At 40.0% G+C, this 23156-nt stretch overlaps 1 protein-coding gene across 1 annotated transcript in view; it reads right to left on the reverse strand.

Annotated features, from left to right (window-relative positions):
- Window positions 1–318: 318 nt before the first annotated feature.
- Window positions 319–23156, reverse strand: part of LOC121358221 (protein AHNAK2-like) — a 38516-nt gene continuing 15678 nt past the window's right edge. Inside the window, exons 2-7 of the mRNA XM_041476226.1 lie at window positions 13449–13525; window positions 12596–12685; window positions 11800–11856; window positions 11054–11195; window positions 10527–10702; window positions 319–9864 (exon numbers count right to left, since the gene is read on the reverse strand). Coding sequence (XP_041332160.1) covers window positions 1300–9864; window positions 10527–10702; window positions 11054–11189 — 8877 coding nt within the window. The 5' untranslated portion in view covers window positions 11190–11195; window positions 11800–11856; window positions 12596–12685; window positions 13449–13525 and the 3' untranslated portion in view covers window positions 319–1299. The remainder of the gene's footprint in view (window positions 9865–10526; window positions 10703–11053; window positions 11196–11799; window positions 11857–12595; window positions 12686–13448; window positions 13526–23156) is intronic.

A 23156-nucleotide genomic window follows, 5' to 3' on the forward strand; every position in this document is an offset into this window, starting at 1 on the left:
GTCACAGCCCCAAACCTGACAGAGTTCAAGAAGTCTTTGGACAATGCTTTCACGCAGATGGTGGGAGCCTTGGGGTGTCCCATGCAGGGCCAGGAGTGGGATTCAAGGATCCTGACAGGTTCCTTCCGACTCAACATATTCTATGATTCAACTTGGGATTGTAATGAGTGAAAATTCTCCCTTACCCCTGTATTTATGAACTGTGCTGTCATTATGCATCCACCTCAGCAGACAGAGAAGTACATGTAAACTTCTGCAAATTCAAGCTGGGATTTTCCAAATCAGAAATGTCAGTAACTCACGCTACTCAAGTTATTATTTGTATAGTGAGTTTATTGTGAATTAAGAATACAGTGTTTTAATGGTACATGTGAAGGCTGTCACGTATGCCCCCCTGGTTTTCATTGTGCACTTGAGAGAAGCGTTAATATAAACAAAAGAGCAAATAATTATATACACCTTCTTTCCCAGAAAATCTCTGAAGCAATTCCACCAGTGTGGCAGATCATTCTAAGCATTTAACTATCCCATAAGTATATACATTAAAATTTATTTATCCACATTTGAGTAATATTCTTTGGAAGCACGTTTTATTCTGGTATCTTACAAACATGATTAGTTACATGGGTTTTGGTCTTGAAATTATTCTGTTGGTTTTTGCTGTTTGGTTTTATTTTTTTAATATTGTAAGGCTAAATATGACCTGCCACAACAACAAAAAAATGAGAAGAGAGGAAGAGGCAAAGCATTAGTCTTTCTACACTAATATTTAATTTTTATATTTTAAAATGTTTGTGGAATATATATACTACCTTAGCTGAAATAAAGAAAAAACATTTTAATAACAAAGCAAAAGTAGATGAGAAAGTTCCCAAATCTAAACAGGTAAGTATAGTTCTCATAATAGTTTAGAGCCCATTCTGAAAACAATCTGTAATCTAAATATAACTGATGTGTTTTGAGAAGCCTCTTTAACAAGTCTTTTGGTACTGCTGAGCCTTTCAATTATTTGCTTTCATGGTTCTGGTATCTACTCAAACTTCGCTCAACCTATGGGCTCATCTGCACCTGTCGTAATCGTTGCCCTTGGGGTAGATATGAAGAAGTAATTATTTTTATTAGCGTACAATCTAGTACATCCATGAACTTGAAAATTTGAATTTAGTAAATTCTGTTCGAGTGTTTTCATGAATACTAACCTTGGGTTTTAATTTTCAGTTAGCAGAAAATCAGGAAAACATTCTCTTCTGTGGATGATTTTGTTTTCATGGAGGATTGAGGATTGCAAAAATACAACCTTCATTTGGTTGTATCTCTAACAATATTAGATTTACTATCTTTTTCTTCCTCCAACAAGATTAGTTCAGTTCTTGCTGAAGATGTCACAATAGATGAGGCCCCGTCAGTTTCAGCTTTTTCACCTTCTCCTATTTCTTTAGGTGATAAGCTTTCTTGTGCATCAAAAAACACATCTGGCTTATCTGTTGGACTATCTTCATCTGAGAGTCTTCCCTCTTTATGACCCACCTCTTCTTTATCAACAGACTTAGCCTTTTTGGAAGGAGATGTGAAACCAAGCTTGGGAAATCTAAACCATCCAGCTTTTTCAGCCTGCTTAGAGGAATCATCTGATGTGTCAGCAGGTTTCACATCTTCTGGAACCGATTTTTTTATTTCTGCTTTTGCATCTGTGCTTGTTTCATCCCCAGAAGATGAAAAGCCAATACTTGGAAGCCAAAATTTAAATCTTCCAGGAGATCTTTTACTATCAGTCTTTTCTTTCTCATTGGTTGTGTCTTTTTCTTCACCTTCCACTGCTTCAACTACATCTTCATCTTCAGAGAGAGGAGCTGCAGTTATTCCCTCTGGTGGTTTATCAGGAAAACTCTCTTCAAGTTTACTGGAACCCTTTACTTCAGCAACAGATGTTTTTAACTTTGACAAACTTACTTTTCCTCTAGATTCTTCAGACTCGTGGTGTGGCTTGTCAGATAGTTTAAGCTCAGCACTGCCAGTTCTCTGTGCTGCTACTCCAAAGCTTTCACCAGCACCTGTAGGTTTTCTCACTGATGCATCTCCTGTTGGAGATGGCTGCTGGATCAGCATGTCTAAATCACTGTGTGATTCAGGCAACTTGGCCTTGAGCAATGAGAATCCCAAAGTGGCAGTTTTGACCTCTGATGACAGAATCTCTGATTCTTTCAGTATTTCAGTAGAGTAAATCTCACACCGCTCAATAGCAACATGTTCAGGTTCTACTTTTTCACTTACTTCTTGGCCCTCTGTATAAGACCAATGAATGTCTTGCCCTGCACTTGAAAGAGAGGACTCTATGGTGGCTGTCATTTGTGCTGTTTTAATGTCAGGTTCAGTCAGAGTTAAAATTTTGCTTTTTGCTTTTTGAACACTCCCCTCTACAGCTCCTGGTGTTTCTTCAAGGATAGCAGAGCTTGCTTGCAGTTGCACTATTTCAATGTCAGTACTAGATCCCTTTGGATCTGTTACTACTTTTGACAGTAAAACATCAGCTTCAATTGGGGGAGTTCTGAAAGTGAATCTTGGTATTTTTAGTTTGGGAATTCTTACACTTACTTCTGGGACACCTTGTGTTCGGTCCACTGTTTCCCCTGTTATGCTGGCAGATGCTTCCATATGATCTAGAGCTGGACTTTTCAGGCCAATTGATCCTTCTGGTTTTGGTAACTGCATTTCTGCTGTGCCTCTTTCACTTTTAGGTGCTGAATCAGCTTCTGACTTTGGCAAATGGGTATCATCTTCAAACCCCTTGATTTCAGAATGCAACATTCCAAACCTTGGAATCTTAAACTTGTATGCTTTAATTTTACTTGTTTCTGCTCTGTCTTCTACTTGCACTTCCACTCCTGCAAACACATCCTTTTCAACACTTTTCACTCGAAATTTCATTTCAGGATCTACTTCAGTAATTTTAACATCTGTCTTCACTGTTGGAACTTCTACCTTTAGATCTTCCAGCTTAGCAGTAACGTAAGTACCATCTTCTGATCCTTTTGTTGTAGACCATTCACACATAGTCCTTTTTAAGTGACTTTCTTCACTCTCTTTTCCTATGATTTTCACCTCACCCTTTATCTTTCCTTTTTTAATTGCTGCCTGTTTGTTTTGAATATCTAGCTCTTCCTTTGGAAGATTAACATCTATTTTCTTCTGTGTTGCATCCAGAGTAATTTCAGCTGATGATGGTTTGCATCCTACCCCTGATGTCTCTAACTTCATGGAACTTTCTACCTTTTGGACATTTATATCCTGTGATTTGCCTTTATGCTCTGGAGACGTCACAGTACACGTAGGAAATTTATTTGTTGAACTCTTGTCTTTGTCAGTTTCTGAAGCACTTGGGTATGATTTAGACAATTCTGCTGCAGACACTGTGATTTCTGAAGTATGTCCATCAGCACTACGCTTAACTACATCAGCGTAAGTTTCAGTTTTTGGAATACTCACTCTACTATCTGTTCTTTCTGTGGATAATGAAATATCTCCTTCAATCTTTGGCAAGCCAACATTAGAACTCTTCACAGAATCTCCTAATTTTTGAATCCCTTCTTTTCCAATAGTAATTTCAGCAACTCCATGTGGTAATGAGAAGGTATTTTCAGGAACACTTGTTTCAGTTTGTACTTTAGCAGAAGGAATACTTGCCTGAGCTTTTCCCATACTTTCAATATCAGCATCACTTTTTTTTTCCTTTAAGGATGACCTGCCAAATGCAGGTATTCTGAATTTTGGCATTTTAAACCATCCCTGATGTTCTTCAGTCTGAACTTCTTCAGCTTTTATTTCATGTTCTTTTAATTTGATTTCCTTCTCCTCAAGACTCTCACTAACTCCCTCTGTCTTTGGTTTAGACACTGACTGGGTGCTTATGTCTACCTTTGCATCTTTAATGCCACCCATCAGAGATTGGGGTGTTTTTATCTTACCATCAACTACTCCAGGATCTGACATATCAGATGTAAGTTCTGATGCTGGAACTCCCACAGCAATGTCAGCAATTTCGTTTGTTGTTCTTAGTTGGGGTAGCTCAGCTTCTATTTTTGGAGAGCTGATCTCTGTCTCTGGGACTTTCCCTTTTGTTCGGGAGATTCCAAACTTTGTCTTCTGGAATTTGGGCATTTTAATCTTCCCTTCATGACCTTCCAATTTCACTTTTTTTCCATCCACAACTGATGAGCTTTCTGTTAATATACAAGGGCTCTTCAAATCAACTGAAGCTTCTCCTTTGGGGAGTTTAGTACCTGTTTTTTGAATGCTACATTCATTGGTAGAACTTATTTTTAAGTCAACCTGTTGAAAACTCCCCTCTGAGGGAGTCAAAGAAGCATCAATCTTTGCAGAGCTGGCTGTTATTTCAGTTTTAGAGGCTTCAGTTTCTACTCTGGAAAATTCCAGAGTGTGGACCGTAGTGTCAGCCAGTTTTATGCTGATTTGTGCCCCTTCTTCAGTCCCTTCAGGATGACTTTTTTCTATATCAGGTATCTTAATAGAATCATCACCCTCTATTTCTGTTTTAGGAAGAGTAGCATCACCTTCAACTTTTTGAGATTTTGGAACCTTGATCTTGGAGAGTGAAATTTTAGGCATGACAAATTGAGGCTTTTTAACTGGACTTTTTTCTTCAACTTTTCCTGCAGCTATTTCCAGATCAAGGTCTGGCCCACTACCTTGATCATCAGTTGCAGTTCCTTTCATTTCTGTGTCTGTTCTGCTTGACATGACAGCAAGCTTTTGGTCTTCCAAATTTGTTCCAGAATCAGATTTAACACTTGCTTCCTTCTTTGGTGACCAACTGAAGGATGGAAGTTTGAATTTGGGCATTTTGAAATGTCCTTCTTTCTCTTCTCCATCTCCATCTTGCTTTATTTCCCCCTTGATCATTACTGCTGCATCTGAATCCTGAATACCACTGTCTGTTTTTGGAATAGGAATGTCAGCTGATGGGAGGTGAACATCAGTCTCTGATGTCTTACTGTCAGTTTTGGTAATTTTGGCTTCAGGGCTGTAAGTCCCCATTTCTGTGCCACATTCCACCTTCAAGCCTGGTGCCTCAACAGCAATGTCAGATATTTCTACTGTTGCTTTTAGCTGGGGAACCTTGACTTCTGATTTGGATTGGCCAACATCCTTTTCTGATCCTTTCCCTTTAGAAAGTGTAATTCCTACCTTTGGCATTTGGAATTTAGACATTTTTGTTTTCCCTTCAGAACCTTCAGCTTTTATCTCTACATCACCCTCAGCAATTTCACTTGATGTTCTTTCAACACTTATGTCAGGACTCTTCACGTCAAGCGAACCTTCAGGTACCATCTTAATATCTGAGGTGGAGAGGCTGGCGTTAGCAGCAGCTGATTTCAGTGTCAGCTCATCTCCTTCACATGTAGAAACTTTGACCTCACCTGTAGGCATGCTAATATCCATCTCTATTTTGGGAGCTTTGGCTTCTGGTTTGGAAAATTCCGAAGTTGGGATTGTAACTGCAGGAACTTCTATGCACAGTCCTGCAACTTCTCCACTGCTTCCTTTCTCAGATTTCTGAACAGAAACCCCTTCTTTTTCTTGTTTGGCTCCAGAGACATCAGTTTCCAGTACAGGCAGAGAGACCTGTACTTTCTGACCCTTAATTTTAGGGAATGAGATCTTTGGCATGGTAAATTGGGACTTCTTGGTTTTGGCCTTTTCACCGTCTTTTTCTGTTGTATCCAATTCTTCATGAAGGTATTGATTCTCAGGAGTAGGAAAAGTTAATTCAGATCCCGTATCTCCAGATAAGGTAGACAAAGTGGGTCCTTCCAGATGTTCCTCAACATGAGAAGGAGCAAAAGCTTCTTTCTTTGGTGACCACCTAAATGAAGGCAGTTTGAATTTTGATGATTTAAATTTGTTTTCTTTCTCCTCAGTACCCTTCTCTCCTTTAACTACTTCATGTTCTGCCTTGCACTCTAAATCTGGCCCATGGATTTCTGCTTCTAAGTTTGGCAAAGTAACCTCCAAGGATGAGAGATTTGGATCCATTGTTGGTGCATCCAGAACAACTTCAAGTGAAGGCTTATGCAACTTTACACCAAGATGGGCATCAGAGATTTGAGCTGGTTTTTCAGTATCAGGATCAGTCATATCAGATGTTATCCTTCCCTTGGAAATTTCAGATTCCACGTTGGAACCAATATCACTTTCAGATGCTTTTCCCTTAGATCGAATTCTGAATTTGGGTTTTCGGAATTTAGGAATTTTAACTGTGACTTCTGTGTCAATGAAAGACATTTCAGCAGATGTGGTTTTGCCCTCTAGCTTAAAACCTCCTTGATCTTCAGAACCATCTTCACTTAAAATTTCAAAATCTGAAAGATTTTCCTCAGCAAGAGATGCTATTTTTGATTCTGATTCTGTTAGATTAGTTTGGTATTTAGTAAGAGTAATATCCCCCTTTTGTAATGAGGACTCCAGATCAATATTAGATGAAGTCACTTCAGATTTAGAGAAACCAATGCTAGGAACTCTGAATTTACTACTTTTAGACACACTGCCACCCTTAACAACAGAAAAATGCTTTGGTTCAACACTCTCAGAAAGAACAGAAGAACTTTCCTCTGTTAAAGAATACCAAAGAGTTTCTGAAATAGAAACATCACATCCAGACTGTCTTTCTGCATGAGGTTTGAAACTTTTAGAAACAGAAATTTTAGGCATTCTAAATACAGAACTTTTAGATTTACCAACTTCCTCCTCTTTACCGGTACAAGAATCTAGGGGAATATCAAAACTGGGCGGCTGGATTTCAGAGTCAGAAAATGTCACGTGTACATTGGCGGTTCCTAACGGCACCGTAACTTCAGGCTCCTTGAGGGTAATGTCCACCTCGGCGGCCACAGTGCCCTTGGGCTCTCTGCTGCTGGACCAGCCAAAGGAAGGCATGCCGAACTTGGGCATCTTGAACTTGCCGTCCTTGGTCTTGGCGGCCTCCTTCTCTGGGACTTTGGCATCTCCTTCAAGGCTGAGAGTGGCCTCGGGCGCCTGCAGGTCGACGCTGGCCTGGGGAAGGGTGATGTCAACGGAGGGCAGGCTGATGTCCACCTTGGGAGCTTTGATGTCTGCTTTGGGCATCTTGAGGGAGGGCTTCTCCAGCTTCACGCCGGTGCCCTCCCCTGCAGCCGTCACGGTGGCGGACGGCAGGTCGACCTCTGCGCTGGGCAGGCTGACCTCGGCTGTGGGCGCCTCGGCCTTGGGGGAGGATACGGTGAATTTGGGCTTGTCGAACTTGGGCATCTTGAGCTTGCCTTTCAGGCCCGTGCCTTCCAGCTCGAGCTTGCCTTCGGCGGAGGGTGCTTTGAGGTCTACATCGGGCGCTTGCAGCTCGAGGGAGCCTTCGACCGAGGGCAGCTTGACGTCAGGGGCCGTGACAGTGATGTCGGCGTCGGCGGCCTTGAGCTCTGCCTGCGGGAGGCTGACGTCTGCATTTGGCTTGGGAGACTTGACGGTGGGCTTGGAGAAGACCACGCTGGGCACCTTGACTTTGGGCATGTGTATTTTCATGCCGCCGCCCTCAGCTTTGCCAGCGGCCACCTCCAGGCTGGCTTCGGCCTCGGGGCCCTGCAGGGCGACTTCGCCCTCCTGGCCTTTGGGCAGCGAGACCTCGGCCTTGGGCAGGCTGACCTGCGCCTGGGGAGCTTTGACTTTGGGCAGCTTGACGCTGGGCATCTTGACGTCGGGCATCTTGAATCGGCCTTTCTCACCCTCTGCTGTTACCGTGGCCGTCTCGACGGTCACCTCCACACCGGGCGCTTGGATATCAGCCGCGGGCAGGGTCACCTCCACTTCGGTGGCTCCGGAAGGCACCGTCACCTCAGGCTTCTGGAGGCTGACGTCCACCTCGGCGGCCACGGTGCCCTTGGGCTCTCTGCTGCTGGACCAGCCAAAGGAAGGCATGCCGAACTTGGGCATCTTGAACTTGCCGTCCTTGGTCTTGGCGGCCTCCTTCTCTGGGACTTTGGCATCTCCTTCAAGGCTGAGAGTGGCCTCGGGCGCCTGCAGGTCGACGCTGGCCTGGGGAAGGGTGACGTCGACAGAGGGCAGGCTGATGTCCATCTTGGGAGCTTTGATATTCGATGGTGTTATTTCTGAAATTGCATCTTTTGATTTTTTATTCAATTCACTTTTCAGTATTTCATTTTCTGTTTGTAAAGTACATATTTTTCCCTTTCTATCTTCGGTTTTAATTTGTATTGGGGAACTTTTTATTGGTGTTGTTTTCGGACTCTGCAACTGTCCTTCAAGGTTTTGTGTTATATAATTTTCATCTATTTTTTCCATGGATATTCCTATTTTTGTTTCAGCATTTGGAAGTGTAATTTCTTCTGCTGGTCCACGTACCTGAAGTCCTCCTGCGTTTTCTAGGGTTTGCACTTTCATATCCCTTTCACTTATCTGTTCTTCAGGCTGGGCTGTTTCTTCCTTGGTAATTGACCAGGTAAATGTAGGGAATTTTAACTTTGGTAGTCTGAATTTGCTTTCTTTCCCCTCTATATCTTTTTCTTCTCTCTTCATTCCAATTTCCATATTGAAGGCTTTGTCATTTGTGAGTACGCCATCTTCCTCCATCCTTTCCTTTCTTACACCACCTTCTGTGCCTTCTTTGCTTTCTTCTCTTGTTATTTTCATGTCAGTCTTAGGTGCTTTGGCCACTTTGAATGACGGCATTTGCATTTTCCAAGGAGATACGTCTGATTCTGAATCTGGCATAAGAGTTTTCACGTTGAAATTCCTGCTCTCCTCTGAAGTCATATCAGCTGTTTTTTCTGGTACTGACTGTGGAATGTCACTTCCCTGTTTGGTAGTGTCCTTCTCTGTCTCTTTTCTTTTGGGCACTGAAATTCCATAATTTATTTTCTGAAGATTTAGTATTTGTGTGTCTTCTTCTGCTTGTTTTTCTCCTGATTCCAGTGTGTCAGATGCCTGTAATTCTGCTTTAGCGGTGCCAATTTCTAGGCCTTTTACCTGTACAGATCCTTTAGTATAGTGACCCATCAAGTCTATGTTCATTTCACCTTCTCCATCTTTTTTATCTGCTGTTCCTTTCTGTTTCTTTTTTCGGGATTTTGATGAGGCTTGTGGTGATTTTTTAGTTGGGCTTACTTTCAGATCAGCAGTTTCTAAACTAGGCTTTGGTATCTCTGTTGTTATGTCTGGTACTTCAGGTACACTAAATTTTGATTTTGCTTCCTTGTCTTTTTTAATGCTTATTTCAACTTCAGGGCATTGTTTTACACGAGATGGAATGCCATTTTTAATCTCTTTTAAGTCTTTTGCTAAAGTTTCATGTTCCTCCCCCATTTTCATTTCATAAGTGGGAGATGTGGTATATTCAACAGTTAAGATTTCGGGATTTTCCAGGCTTATATCATCTTTATATATTTTTTCTCTTTCAGAGATCAGTGTCGTTTTTATTTCTTTTTTTTGCTTCTCTTGTGGTTCTGGTTTGGACCTGTGCATTCTGAATCCAATGCTAGGGAACTTCAGCTTCCTTTGGCTTCCTTTTTTCTCTTTGGCATGGACCTCTTGTGGAAATTGAGACTCTGTGTCCGTGCTTGTAGGGGAAATGTCCTGCAAAGCAGGCTCATACGCATCTGATGTACTATGAGATCTTCTGTGTCTCAGTATCTTTTTATTTTTGATTGATTGAAATTTTGGCCACGATAATCTATCTTTTTTAGGTCTCTTACTTCTTCCTACCCTTTGGCTTACAATTAATGTTTCTCTGTCTTCTTCTGAAATGGATTTTCCTGAAACATGCAGTGTTTCTTCAGGAATGCTCTCACTGAATTCTTTTTCCTAAAAGAACAAATAGTAGTCAGAAGATTAGAAGTAACCTAAATATAGGTGCAACATAAAATAAAAAACATACCATAAAACATGTATAAAAATGTTATTTTTATTAGTAGTATCTACTTATTATATTAAAAATCCTGAAGATTATAAAAATGTACAATGTCATGCAGAAATTACATAAAACAAATTGGCTGTAATATATAATTTTTAAGTTGATGGAAACCTATTAAGAGGTCTGTCAAAATATCACTGGTTAAACACAGATTTTTTTTTTTAATAGAAAAGCCTTACAGAGGAGTTTTTGATAAAAATTTTTACTGATATTTTACGTTTTTGAACATACTTATTATAAGTATTACAGAGATTACCCCAGTCTGTTCCATCAGTGGACAATTAACAATTAAAAAATGCTGACTCGCTAAAGAATATTTTCACACCCTCAGACAAGATTGTGGATTTATATAAAATTCATAGTCACACTCAAGATATTTAAAAAGCTGCAAATATTGTGTGGGATTTTTTTAAAATCATGAATATTCATGCTAGTAACTTTAAACACACTTGTAAGTCTTAAGAAGACACAAGTGTGTGTTTTATGATCTATTTCCACACAGCACATTACTATAGTATGTTACCCAAACTTTGTAAATTAATCAGAAATCTACCTGGCCTATCCTTTCCTTTTTGTGCTGGCCCAAAGAGTGTTCCAGATCTTCTTGCACGGCAATTTTTCTTTTGAGGCTGAATTGGACTCTGTATGGCTCGGAATATTGGAGAATCTTGAGTGCATCTTCATATTTGATATTATCGAAAAATATTGTAGCACTTAGAAGCTGATCACCTGTAAGCAGAATAATACATAATTCTAATTGCTTTGTGTTTTCTTATCATTTTCTCAATTGTTTTTTGTTTTCCATTTTAGTTTTGTATATACTACTTTCTGTGTGTCTTATTTACTGTTCCAGTGAAAACTGATTTTTTTACAGTATACAAAAAAAATCACATTTCATTATTGTTCAAGAAAGTGATCTTAGAAATTATTAATATGGACAGGTTAAGCTCACAGATAACATTAGTTGGTTTGAAATCTACTATTTCTGACACCTAAAGAAATGGCAGACCACACAGCTACAATTCTCATTATTTAAAGATAGAGAATAAAATCAAAACAAAATAAAAAATCAGACTGTACCTTCTCTAAGACTAAATATTTTTGAAGCAGGAGATTCCTTAAGCACTTTTTTAATAAATATTCCTTCATTTCCTCCACCTTTCACACTAAAACCACTAGCTCCAGCTTCCACTTCTGTTTTCAGGGTCACTTCCATTGTCTCCTAGAGATGGAAAAATATGTGAATGTATCATTTTTATTCATTTGTAATAAAGGGTTCTAAGTTGTTCTACAATAAAAATCTTAGTCTCCTCAGGTATATTTTCAATAGCTCAAGAAAGATTATCCAAAATAGAGGATATACTTAGTGCGGGTTTGATTCTGTTCTAAATTACAATTAAGCACGTGTGTTAGGGTTATGTTGAATCAGGGTCATAGGGAAAATACATTATAATTTTAAAATGTGAAACATGTGGAAACTTTTACGGTTGAAAGATTGTATTTTCTGTGAAGATGTTAACCACTCAAATTAAAGTCAATGGGTCAGAAAAGTCAGAATAAGAGTTAATGCTGTACTGCACTCAAATCAGAGAAGGCTAAAGAAAGAATTCTGAAAAGAATTACGGAAGGACCACAAAGAGGACAATTCAAGACTCCTGCCCATGCCACAACTTGGCCATTCATGAAGTTCCTGGTCGAAACAAGTTCAAAGTGACTCTTTGACCATTTGTCCTTCCTTCTGTCCACCCATTCATGTCTGTGTGTTTTAACAAACTTTACTATTTATAAGGCTCATACCTAAAACTGCAGAGTGCTTTTATACTGACCTGTGGATGACTCTGCTTTGATTTGTCTGTAGAATGTTTTTTGTTTGCTTCTTGAAGCTGAAAAACAATTTTTAATTATTTCAAATTCAGAAGCCACCGTGTTCTTAAGTACAACAAGTCAGTTGAAATTCCTGGTTTAGAGCAAGAAATGAGGCTGACTTTAATGGCAACAGAGCAAAATCAGGATCAAGTGCCATGTACAACATAAATGATTTAACTATACTAATCCCAGCAGTAAATTAGATGCCAAGGCCTCCCTTCATTGTACCAAAATTTGTATTTGGTCAGAGACCAAATGTTTTACAACTCTGGGAGCTTTTCTGTGTACTAATGTAGTACATCATTCATCTTTCAATTTTGTAAACATTTTTTTTTTTAACGTATTCAACTTCAGCATGAATTTTAAACTGTTGCCTACTTAACATGGCTGTACAAGTTAAATCTATAACTTTGAATGACCAAGAGGTACAGGTAATTTTGAAATACTTATTAGTTAGATTCAAGCCATATATTCTAACAGGAAAAACAATATAATTTCTTTATGCTCTCTGCCTTGTGTCCTTTACAGAATTAAGTCAAATGCATATTCTTGCCAAGAAACAATAACATGGTCAGCAAGTCCAGCATAAAATAATTCCATCAATGAACACAGATGCAGTTTTTGTTGGGACAGGAAGACAATATGGCTGCAGCAATCTCCCATTCTATGGCATGTGACTCTCTGCTACTTGTGGGAGCTAAAGCCTCTTGAATCAACTTGATAAAGCCATGCCTGCATGAAAATTCAGTATCTTGCCTTTAAATAGTCTTCTTCTACGGGATACTCATAAACTGGAGAGGATCCTTGTGGCCTTGGACGAATGTCTTCTACTGCCACTTCATTAACCTGTGGAAAAGACATGAGCAGTGGTAAAGGAACATCCACCATTAAACAGCGACTCGTTTTTAGGAATGTTTCTCTAGCTATCCATAGTGTTCTCTGAGTGTTCTCTGATGGTGTATAAAAAATAACCAATAACTCTTTTTTTAGGTCAAGAACAAGTACAGTTCTCATGATAAAGCACTCAAAACCACAAGGGACAGAGTTCTGAGAGGCAAAACGCAGTGGTAAGCTTATTTTGATTTTCTTTATGTATTGTATGTATCTACAGACTGAACAGACTGAAAACAAACTGATCAATTAGTATTAATTGAAAAAGTAAAAAAAAAAAAAAAAAAAATCCATTCCCTGCTCCATTTGCACACCTAAACTTTGCATCCAATGGCTTCAAACTTTATTGCCCTCTATAAGCAAGCAAACCACGGAAAAGTCCCAGCAGGAATTTCTGCTGACAAGCAACTAGCATTCTTCCTTCTCCAGTCAGACAATACGGAACCTAAACTGTCTAAATCCTTGAAGTTACTGTAGTTAACAGCCATATAATAGTTTGCTAAGTCTTGGTAGTAAACTTATGCCAATGAACCATGCAAAGAGCAGATGCCTTTACACTGAAACATCTTTCTGGGTTTTCAGCTGGCAAAACAATCCTAAAATACAACATTTTTCATGGGAAGGAAAACCACCAGCAAGACCTAGCCATAAATAAAATATTTAAGATCCCATTTTGCCAAACTGTCATCACAGAAAAATTCAACTCTAAAAAACTCACAGAATCTTCCTCCTCTGCATCTGCATCGGCATCAGCATCTCCCGGGGGCTCGGCCGCTCTCAGCTGTCGTCCAGAACCTGAAAGCAGCACACAGGTTGTTGGTGCCTGCACGACCCACACAGAGCACAGAGCAGTCAGCTTGCAAGCTGAAACCCCCTGCAGCAGCATGGCAAGGGCTGTGCACAGGCCACTGGAAAGGCCTGCCTTAATTTAGATTCCTAGCATCACAGAATGGTTTGGGTTGGAAGGGACCTTAAAGATCATCTAGTTCTCCCTACTAGCCATGGGCAGGGGTTATAATCTGGTTTACTTCTAATTCCACATTTTCTCCAAGGTTGGGGGGTTTTTCTCCTTCACAAAAGCCTTTACATTTCTGGATATAAGTATTTCTGCTATCTTTAGAAAAGCATCAAAAAGAAAAGCATCGACCATCTGCTGATCCCTGTCTCCTGCACCAGCCCCCACCTTTCCACAGGGACTGAGTGTAGCCCACAATGAAGGCTTGGAAAGATTAGAGACCAGAAAAAGGGAAGGAGAGGTGGACAGAGGGCATCTGAAGTGTTTTGCCCTGAGGTGTTTTATTCTTTAAAATAACAGAATCATTAATTAACAGTTTGCTAATTCACAATGAATTGATTGAAATTCTCCATATTGAAACTCTTCCTCACTTCTGACAAAGGTCTTAAGAAGAGGAGAGTAAATATCATGAACTGTGACAGTACAAAGACACTGTTTTTTTAGTTTTTAAAAGTATTGAGGGCAGGCAGGGATAAGGCGAAGGAGATGGGCTGTCTGAAAGTATGATTCTCTTGAAACACTTTAAATTGGGCACCAAAAAATGAAAACAGCATGAATTAGAACATTTTCAGAGATCCAGGCTTAGCCAGTAGAGGACAGTGTGGCTGAACTACATATTCCCTAATGCACCAGCTATTCACACCCATGCCCAAGTCCTTGTCCCAATAACTATGTCTCTTTCCTGTCTCCATGCTTGTTTTTTCCAAGCCATCAGGCTGTCTAGCTCCCCAACATTCAGTTCTGCAACTGCCATTACTATACATAGCTTTGGCTCTCCTAAACAGATCCTCTGGCTTAAAAATATGCTCAAAAACTAGAGAAGAAAAAAAAAAAAAACTGACAAGAAGAACTGTGCCACTCATTGTCTGTTTTAAATGGAGAATCCTTGGGCTGGAACACAAGATTTCTGGACATTACACACTGTGTGTGCAGACAAGATGGCACAACTTAGTCATGTCTGCAATCACTGACTTACACACTTTGCCAAGCTCTTGTTAAAGAGGCTGGGATTTTGCTGGTCACTCCTCATAGTTTTCTGATCTCCTAAGTTTACTTCTTCCTTGATTTTTTGAAGATGAAATTATATAGTACAGGCAAAGTTTTGCAAGAGTTATGCCCCAGTGATCAGTGATGCACTACTTTGTTAAGATGAAAGGAAATAGTGTGCTTCCAGTGGGAATATCCCCTAACAATCTGTGGGTCAGGCTTCCAAACTTGATAAAATAAAAGGCAATCCACATTAGCCATGTACAGCATCATAATCAGCTCTCCTGCATTCCAGTATTCCAGCTCCAGGGAATTAGGATTAATCCAGAACACATCAGGGCTGCCAGACCATTCCTCCTTTAGCCTTCACAGCACTAGTCCTGACACCTACAATGGACAATTCTAGCAAATTCTAGAAAATGGTCTTAATCCACATTTTAGCTCAGATTAATGACCTGCCTGAAATTTAGCTTGATATTTTTTTTCAAAAGCTCTGGCATTTGCAGTCTTCAGAAGCTCAAAAAAATTGAAAAATTAGCATAACCTTATTAAAAAATTTAGAAATGGAGTTATGAACCTGATTTGAAGCATTTCTGCTTGAAAATTCTGGAATCCATTCATGAAGCACTTCACCAAATGTATTTTAATAAGCATCATATGAGGAGAAGAGCTGCAGGATTGATGCTTGATTGTTTAATTTGCCTAGTGCTTCTTAAGATTCAGGTGCCAACAATAAATTTTACGGCTGTTACTAAAATTCCAAGAAATAGTAAGGACTTAGTCTTGTGGCATTGCCGTATTTTTCACTTGGGAGAATCCCACCCACAAGCCCTGCAGTCCAGTAGAATGACTTAACAGAAAATTGCTTGGATTGCTGGAGTGTTTGCTCTTCAGTGCAGCACTCCAACATCAACTACAGCATTGATCCCTGGTGGCTGCCAATAATTTTGCTACTGGAAAAGAAACAGGAAAGAATCATCTGTAAGACTTCTTAGGGTGGTTCACTGCAGTTTTTCTTGTTTTACTCTGATGTAACTTCAGTGACACTTTAATTGTCTGGAACTGGAGCAATGCAAGTACAGCACCTCTCCTAAACTGCGATAGTAGCACCTTTTCCTAAAAAAATCAACCAACAAATTACTGTCCCCAGGGCTAACAGAGACGTGGGTGAGGTTGCATGGAGGGGCATCAGACACACAGATGACCTTCCCTCCCAAAGCCTCACACTGAGGCTTTTCCATCCACCCTGATTTCCCCAAACTCTGCCTAGGCTGCCCCTCTCTGATAGTTAACCCATGTCATAAAAGACTTCTTGTGCCCTTGATTCCTAATGTAAACTAAGATTTGCTTCTGATTATTTCCTGATTCAGAATACTTTCAAAAGAAATCTATAAAAGAGAAGCATTACAGAACATTTTCAGCAAAGCCTTCTTTCTGAGTAGAAAAGCCTGTGCCAATAAACTATGATTTATATGCATGTCATTCTCATGCCCTGAATAGTAGCAATGCCAACATTTTATAGATTTTAACTTTTTTTTATGGACCCTGGACAATCATTGCTTTGTTCAAAATGTTTTCATAAACAAGATGGAATTTACATCAGTGACTACTTCTAATAGCCACTGGACTGACTTCAGAACAAGGGAATTTTTTGAAAGTAAGCAGTAGGAGTTATATAGGCTGGATCATTTTCATATCATATGACTGAAATGTGTATCTGCTTTTTGAAATGCAATTATTTAAAAATTATTTTATCTTTAGCCTAGCAACCCAGATGGACTGTTTGAACAAAACCAGAAGGAAAAACGTAAAAACAGATGATTTTTTTGGTATTCACATTCAGTGGGCAACAGTCTCCAAAATTACATTTGATACAATATAATGAATTCCAAGTATGACAGTGCCATTGAATTTAAATCAAATGTGCTTTAATGTATTGCATAAAGAGAAACCTAGTTTTAATTGGAACACTGGCATATAAAATTCCTGCAATCTGTATGCTTCAAAATTAAATAAAACAGTACATGAAAATACCAGAGATGTTAATAAAAGAAACAAAAGTGTCTTTTGCTGATCATTCTAGCTTCTCTGCTTCCAGACTGTAGCCCTTTTTCTGCACTTCTTAGATTTGGGCTTTTTGATTTTTAAGATTTTGTACTAAAGTTATATTTGCACATGAATAGTGAATTTAAGTGATCTGCTCTCATCTTTAAGCATATTACTTTTCCTTGCATCAACTTCAACATTACTTCAACACATAATTTCTCTTGACAGAAACCTGATCCATGATAAATATCTGTCCACAGGTGAGAACTTTTGTGCTTTGCTCACTCACTTATTAACAATAACACACCCTATGCCTTTTCTTTATGCTTTGTCACAACCTATGCCTTTTCTTTATGAGGATTTTGGCATTTGCTAAGTACCATTTCTAAGCTGTGACAAGAAACTAACAGTTCTGTTTGTGCAGTGTTGTGGAAATAACTCTGAGTCCATAGCCAGTTAAAAAACTTGTACCTTGACATGTGGGCAAGGCTGGGACATGTTTAGATCAGGTCTTTTCTGACAGTGCAAAGCATGCTCTGGACACATAACCTCATTTGTGTCATTAATAAGGAGAAGGTGGAATGAATTTTTGCAAGACAAACAACAGCAGTAATAATTTAATGTCATTGTCGTGGTTGGCACTGTGTTTGACACTCCAAAGAATTCATACATGTAGGTCAGCAGTTTTCATCGTGCTCCTTCATGGGCTTACGTCTTGTAAACAAAGCATGGCTGCTGTCAGGGACAGCTTCAGCTGGCTCCTGTACCAGACCTGTCCTGCTGCAGCCATCAGTCCCTGTACCTGCAGGTCTGTCTGTCCCTCTGCCTTCAGGCACCCTGTCACACAGGGCTGTTATTCCTCATGCATGAATGGCTGGTAACTGCTAATGCATTTCTCCAGAAAGTCTTTTGTTTTTAAAACCACATCCCTCTCTCCAGATGGATGGTGTGCCTGACTTTCCCCCCACAGCTTGTTCTCCCTCTCTTGCAGGTATCGCAATTACTGGGATTCCTTCTCCTCCCTCAGAGCTCTCACAGCTCCTGAGCAGTGCTGCCGGGAAATCCTGCAGCTCCTTCTGATTCACTTCTTAAGAGTTGAAATAGGGAATACTTAGAATACTTAGAATATTTTAAATCGCGGGTCCCAGTTCAGGAAAGCACTTGATAACAGGAACACTATGCACATGCCTGACATTAATCTTGGCCTCTCAAGAGCACTTTTTCAGAGAGGTAAGCTCACCTGACTTCCAAGCAAGTAATGCTGGAGGGAAATGATCCTGCAAGCATCAGCTGCAAAGATAAGAATCTGAAAGTGTCTGCAAATAAACCTTGCTATGCATGTGCTGTGTTCCTGAAGGAAGCTGCCGTGAGGTTTAAGCGCGGTTATAGCACAGGCTCTTGCACAGTCTGTGCAGGCCCGACCACGACCTCGAGAAGGTTTGTGGCATTTCCAGTAAACAGCTCCAGTGATGCTGGGGAAAACCACCAAAAAACAGCTCCAGTGATGCTGGGGAAAACCACCAGCGGAAAAAAAAAAATCAAGAGTTTCATCTTCTACAGAGATTTCCTTGTGCATTCCAGAGACCTGGATTCATTCCATTGTCCTGCAAGATCCCACGGACTGAGTTACAGCAACTGCTGGGCAGGGCTCTGGGGCACGGCCGGAGCGCAGCAGGAATGCTCGGCTGTCACTCTGGGCAGGCTCCATGGCCACGGGGGATGCGGGCACTGTCACCGAGAGGGCTGCTGCCTCTCCCAGCCCTCCACGGCTGGAATGTCCTGTCACTTCACTTGAACCGCTGCCAGCGAGACAGCGGGGCACGCAGCAGCTCCACCTAGAAGAGCCAGCTCGTCAGGCCCACACGGAGGGGCTGCCACAGTGAAAAAGCAGCAGTTCTGCCTCAAAAAAAAGGTGTTAAAGGGAGCACCAGCACCGCCCCTTCAGTGCTTCCCCTCTGCTCTGTGCTGCCAGTGGGACCCTCCTCACCAGGCCCTGAAATTTCTGTGGGATGAAGACAAAGGACTGCTCTGTGGAATGAAGATAAAGATTTTGCTGCTGAAGGAGTTTAACAGGCCTCGTTATCAGCGGGATGCTATCAGAACCAGCTGGGCCGGTGCTCAAGCTACACTCCTGCCTTTGTTTTGCACTGGTTTGGCAATGCCCCTTGGCTGCACTCTGTCCCGCGGCTGCATACTTGTGCTGTGATGAATGCAGCTCAGACCTGGGAGTGAAAGCAGGGCCACAGTCGTGCTAAAGGAGCAGCTACTCCCAAATAACCAACGTGTGTGAATAGTTTCCTTCCATTCAAGGCATGAACAAGATGTTTTGATTCATTGCCTTGGTATGTTAAGCTGCCCTTGTTCGCTGTTAGAGTACTTCATTAAAAGCCTTCAAATCATTTCATCTCAAAACCTTTTGAAGACATTATATATATGTGAGTTACAATCATGAGTCTCCTTGCCCAGCCAGAGGATTGTCCATGAAGTTAACACTTATTTTTATCAAAAGGAACAGTACTTTGCTCTGCAAAGTACATCCAAGCAGGGAAATGTCTCGGGAATTAAGGTTCCTTGCAGACCATACTGAGCTCTGTAGGATTTTATAGAGCATTTTCTACAGGTTGACTAATATCAGGGAAGATGTGTAAGAGCACTGGCAACTAAGAACTGATATAAACACTACCATAAAAACAGAAACTAGCAACCCCCAGATGAAAAGAAGAGTGAATGGCTTTCCTATGAGTGTGTGTTTATTGATAAGCTCTGCCCACAGATTTAAAAGTATTAAAAGCATTCCCACTCACACTTCACAACAGGAGCAAAACTTTAAGAAGGCTGAAGAAAGAAGTTCTGGATTCTTAGAGTGGTCTACCTTTTCTCTGATGGTAAAGATAAACTTAATAGAAACCATAGAACAATTCAGCATGTGAAAATAAATCACTCTGGTGGGGCTCTGCACAGACCTTCTCAGTTTGAGTCATATTTTAACATGAAAAGCACAGGGGACTTTTTTTTCCAACTGTCAAACTGAAATTTTGCAGATCCTGAGTTAATGACTTTCATCTAGCTATCATCATTTATTGGTTACTTGGCTATATAGGAAATGTAGTTTGGCCAGATCCATATAACTCTTCTGCTACAAGGAAAAAATATTAACTAAAGTATTTCATTAGTCTGATATTTCACCTCTTACTGAAACAGAATAACGTTTCCTACAAGTAACAGAGAATTTGAAAATAAGCTCTTAACCAAAGTTATTGCAAGAACATTAGAATAGAGTGATGTCCAAAAGAGACAGCAAAAGCAGACAGACAACTGTATTTGGCTCTCCTGGTCCATCCCTCCTCTTCCTAGCTAAAACACGAGTGAAAAGGGTAAATGCTCATGGTACCCAGCAGGCAGCCAGAGGTTTGGTGCTGCTTCCCCTAGGCCACGGTTCTGTCTCAGAAGCACAAGTTTTGTATCATCCTCTGTTATAGTCTGTTTGCATGGAGGGTAGGTGTGACTTCCTGCCCCATGTCTCTGTCTTGCATGTGCTAGGCAGGAGTTTTCCTCTCTCAGGTTTTATGTGACAGAATGGGTTTCCAGTCTGTGCTTTACTTCCTGCATGAATTCATACAGTGCTTTCTTGCATAATATTGTGATAATGGAATAACTGTGAATCAGAACCCTCTCTGATAATTATAAATTATGGTTTTTCCAGGATTGCAGGGCCTGTTCTCACAAAGACGATAAGAGAAGGGAATCACTTTTTAGCAATTGTTGCTATGTGTGCCCAAACTCCTGGACTGAACCAAAATTGCTTCCCACCCTTTTGGACAGAAAGTGAGTTAGCAATTCATAGACAAATAAAGCAATAAATACTGGTCTAATCCACTCTGATCCTCAACAGTTTTATCTCCTGGGACTCTCAAAAGTTTTATCTCTTGGGATATACTGGTTTTACTTGCAATTGATTGGCTACTGTGCTGTAAATAGTTGTATGGATACCCAAATAAAATTTCCATCACTGCCCAGTGGATGATGTGAGTTTTAAGAAAGGTTTCAGGAACATGTTGCAAATGAAGAGCTCTCACTTGCTTACCAGCTTCAGAAACCCTAGTGGGAACTACTCTGCAGCTATTTGGTTATCCAGTATATTGGTTAGGCATCTTGCAGTTTTCTCCCCTCTGAAAGAAACCCCTTCACCTATACAACAAACTAGACCTGGGAAGGAAATGCACAGCACATCTGCCTTCCTCTCAGAGCAAGGAGTTGATTCCTGCTGTCTTCCCTGCTGGACAGCAGTGAACTCAGCTCTTACCATGACTCTCCCAGAAGCACAGGCAGGTGGGTGCCTATTGCAGACAAGGCCCATAGGGATCACAAAAATTAACTTTGCCACATTCCTTCTCCTCTCTGATTCACCCTTCCAAGAATTCAGGCTTCTACTAGAGCAGATTGCCTGTTCCACTGCCAAAGCACAGCCCTGCTCAGATTTATAAATGAATCAAATGAATGCATTTATGGAAAATGATCTCTCTGCCTGCGTAGGCTTGATTGGCAGCCCCAAGACTCAATTTCTCTGGCCACAGAGTCAGTATTTCTTAAGAAGAAGTGGTTGTAACACCAAGCTGTCTCTTAAGGTAGCCCAGTACTGACACACTGAAAAAAGATGCTAATTCTCGGTGGTTTTGGTAGAAAGCACATTTGTTCTGTAAGAATATGTCTTAAGATAAGAACAGAGGAACTGCTAACATTTTGCAAAAAGCCCAAAGAAACTGATGCAGGCTTTGTATAAATGGCACTTACCACTCCAAATTAGAAACAGACATTTTAGCCCAAACTGCTAAAAATGCTCTTCAAACCCTTTGCTTAAAAAAATCCTCATCAGAATCAATGCTCAGTAAAAATGTTTGTATTTAGAGATAAATATAAACACATACATACATATATAAAGAAAAAGAGTTTGTACTCTGATCCTTATGGCCTAAAGGTCGTTATGGTCTAGAAGACTTATTTCTCCTTACCCAACTGATACAGTTCAGTGCACAATCAAGTGCCCAGATACAGCAATATTAATGGAGTGATGCTACTTTGGCCGTCGCTTTGGTATGCTGGGCACAGCCCCTCTCAAAACAGGAATGCAGAAAAAAACCTGGTAGTTTTCCCACAACCTTTTATGGGGGCTTTTATATAAATATCTGCCTTTGAAAACAGGTTTTCAGCTCGAGAGAAAATTCCCTGGGCAACTTGTTTGGATGTAAATCACCACAGAAGAAAATATTTTTTAAGCTTTTAAATTCCTTAATGTATATGTAATACAAGAGATACGGGATAAAGGTGACAGAAAATTATTATGGGAAAATATTTTACATCAAAGATAAAGTTAACAGTTCCCTCACTTTGTTAAGATAAAAATCTTTACTGTCAATAAACACTGACAGTAGCAAAATAGCATTTGGCACAGCTCACTTTTCCTTGTTTTTGTGTGGTAGGAGATTCTCTTTAAAATTAGAGAGGATTTCTGGATGCAGACTGTGGGTTTGCAAAAGCGTAAAATCTCATTTACAGACAAACTAATCCATTGAGTCAGATAAATAAATAAATTAGCTTAGTTCTGCCCACATCAGTGTAATTCAGATCTGAATAAATGTACTATAAACTTGGGTTTAAGTCACAAAAAGGTCAGATTTCAAAATAATTTAATTGGTCACATACCAAATTCTTTTTGAAAATGTTGTCTCTTGATTTCAGCCCATTGGTTTTTACCTCTTTTTGGAACACCTTTCCCTAACAGATGTATACCTTGCCCCAGTATTTTCTAAAGGTGTTGTTTGATACTTGTCTTCTTTTACAAATTAAATCTGTTAACTTAATCTTCATTGTTTGAAATTAGAAATAATTATGTAAGACTGAAAAGCATTGGAATTTTAAGTGCATATTAATTTACAGAACGAAAAACTGATTCTGACAAACTTTTTTCGCATTATATTTTTGAAAAAATAAAATTGAATCTTTGCATGTGGTTTTTAAATGGTTCAGTACTGATTTTCCATTCTGTACCTCCTACCACCCAAAAATAACAAATCAAAACGCTTGGTTAATAGATTAGAGGAAACACAGTTTAGTTAAGGAAGTAGATTTCAGTTTTAGGTTTCACAGACACTAGTGTAAACGACAGGGAGAAACCATTTCTTTCAAGACTCATTACTGCAGTTCTGGATTTCTTTCTGGTTAAAGACTGAAATAGCAAGAAAGTAACTACACTGTGGTTCATCCTTGTAGTAACTGGTGAATGAATTGAGATGGGTGAAGTTGTTTAAAGCACCAAGAGGACTATTTTTTGGATTTGATTACCAACCCTAATGCTGATCATAACATTTCCAAACACCCAGA

Source organism: Pyrgilauda ruficollis, unplaced genomic scaffold (assembly GCF_017590135.1).
Source record: "Pyrgilauda ruficollis isolate IOZ18807 unplaced genomic scaffold, ASM1759013v1 scaffold38, whole genome shotgun sequence".
NCBI lineage: Eukaryota > Metazoa > Chordata > Aves > Passeriformes > Passeridae > Pyrgilauda > Pyrgilauda ruficollis.